At 33.1% G+C, this 2,500-nt stretch overlaps 1 protein-coding gene across 1 annotated transcript in view; it reads right to left on the bottom strand.

The window, feature by feature from the left end:
• The window catches only part of LOC137970030 (H(+)/Cl(-) exchange transporter 7-like), a 32,041-nt gene that overhangs the window by 20,958 nt on the left and 8,583 nt on the right, over window positions 1-2,500 (bottom strand). Inside the window, exons 9-11 of the mRNA XM_068816484.1 lie at window positions 1,976-2,151; window positions 1,419-1,473; window positions 1,087-1,147 (exon numbers count right to left, since the gene is read on the bottom strand). Of these exons, the coding sequence (XP_068672585.1) occupies window positions 1,087-1,147; window positions 1,419-1,473; window positions 1,976-2,151 (292 nt within the window). The remainder of the gene's footprint in view (window positions 1-1,086; window positions 1,148-1,418; window positions 1,474-1,975; window positions 2,152-2,500) is intronic.

Below are 2,500 nucleotides of genomic sequence, written 5' to 3'. Positions count from 1 at the left end.
ATTGTAATTATTGTAAAGCGCAATTGGGCTAAAGGAAAATAGCGCTATATAAAAAAAGCATTATTATTATTATTATTATTATTATTATTATTATTATTATTATTATTATTACATCTTCTGAGATGTGGAAATTTAAAGCATATTTCATTTTGGCACACAGCACGTGTAATGTTCATCTTTATGAGCGATCCATCTCCCCTATTAAAGGATATTCTCTCAATCTCATTAAGTTTCTTTATGAGAGCATCCAACAAAGGTACAACACTGTGTGTCCAAGTATGTCCCAGATGAATAAGTGGCTTCTAGAACTTTTGTCCCACTAAACTGGACAAATAACATGACTGACACATAGCTTGTCACGACAGATTGTGCTTATATTGTATAAAAAACAGCAAACAACAAAAAAGCCTGAAGCTAACAATAAACTTATTTGAATAAAATGAGACAGGTTACCTTTGCAATTTTGTATGAAACAATAATTATTTGTCAAACATTCCCAATGATAACCTGATTTATGAGTCATATGCACATTATAATTATGCATATTACAAAATTAAATGACACATGTGCATTGTGCAACATTTTCAGAATCTATTATGTCAAGTCACAAATTAGTTGCAAGTCATATGTAAAAATATAAGAAAATAACAAAAACAATGGGCACAAATCCTGTAGTTTCTTCATTTCTACAGTTGTTTTATGTCTGTTTTTGGTGTTTTTAGCTATGATAATGCAGTCATTCAGCAGGAAAAATTTGAGCACACATTCAGCTTCTCTATTCAATTACCAAATTATTAATCAAATGATCATGAGTTAAATGTCAATCACAGGCTATATGAAAAACACAGTATAACATGTGGCCCTGCCAAAATTATTTGTGAAAGCCGTGCACGGTTCCTGGCTCAACATGATTGTTATTAGGTAAGTCATTAGTCAATGCAAATAGGTGACCATTCAACGCCATACTCCTTGTGCAATGAAATGCAAGTTCTTGACTGATTTGATGATGTGCATACAAAAGTGTGCTTTGCAATAAAAGTATATTAATTTTATATCATTTGGTTCCAAAACATCAAGGATTCTTACTTCAATCTGTACAGTGATAGACGGTGATTGATTGCATTAAAAAGAGCTCCAAATAAGCCACCTATGAAAAAAAAAATGGAACAAATAAAAAATTATCAAGCACAAAAATGTTTATAAATTAATCAGTATTGGAACACTGTCTTGAGACGAAAACCAATGAAATTAGACAGAAACTTCATTTTCAAACAAATAAGCTAAGGATAGTCCTGGTAATGAGTGGATCGCATGCAATGCCTTAAATTGTGCTTGCGGTCACATGGGAAAAAAAACCTACATGTAGTTGTTCCATTACATTTTTACACTAGTTGCATCTTGCTATACATTACACTTACCTGCAACTGCCATCACACAAAATATAGGAATTTCATAGCTGAGGTAGGTCTGACCCTGAGAAAAATTGTTAAAAAATTGCAAGCATAATTCATACATGTGATATTGGCCTGTGGGCACTATGGTAGAATAGTGCCACAGCACTAACTAAAGCCAATCAGAGCAACCATGAATAAATATTACTATACCAGCAACTTGTAAGCTTGCACTAGCCATATAAGAACTTTGCTTAAAGAATAAAGTTAGACGGACAATTACTGGGAAGTAACATTAATTTTTATGTCAGTGTTTCTGGTCAGCACCAATTATTTGTATTTCCACATATGCAGCTAATTAAGATGGACATTTTAATCAAATGAGAGAAGTGATCCTTGCATTGAGCTGGACAATTTTAAGCAATTGTCTCTCATGACACAGGTGGCTCCAAGGGGATTTGAACTCAGTCAAACAGAGTTTTATTAAAATCAATTTTACATGCACATCGAAACAGAAATCATACATCTATCGAAATTGTGTTCATTACAATTATTGATGTAGTACATGCCTACATGGTGCTTACCTCAAATGAACCAAAGTTGATGAGTCCAGGGTTTGATAGATCCAAAGGAGTTCCACGATAAATTGAGAGAAGAACATTAAGGGTAAATGTAGAGACCATGGAGGCAAAGAACATGCGCCAAGTCAAACTCTGATTCCAAAAACTTGCTCCTTCTTCCAAACTAAAGAGAACTCCCCCTGAAAAGTATTTGCATGGTTTGGAGTTTAGTCAGATAAAAATTAATGGTGGAAATTGAGATGAGATGCATATGCATGCAATTAATTTGGTTCAAAATCATACATGTGATTTCAAAATCCAACTTGTAAGAGCACAGCACAAGTTCAATTTGAAATCACAATTATAAATCATGGTGTGACACAATTATAAATCATTATTTCACACCAAAATTGCATGACATGAAGTTGTCACATCCATTTAGAAATCATAAAATTCAATTGCTCAAATACAAGATTTACTAAGCACCAACATTTTAATTTATTGATCCAGTTGCCAGATTATCAAAAAAGTGGAACCAGGAACACTTCT

Source organism: Montipora foliosa, chromosome 9 (assembly GCF_036669935.1).
Source record: "Montipora foliosa isolate CH-2021 chromosome 9, ASM3666993v2, whole genome shotgun sequence".
NCBI classification, from domain to species: Eukaryota; Metazoa; Cnidaria; class Anthozoa; order Scleractinia; family Acroporidae; genus Montipora; species Montipora foliosa.
Note: the sequence above shows the minus strand (reverse complement) of the source record. Positions and strands in the feature narration are given on the sequence as shown.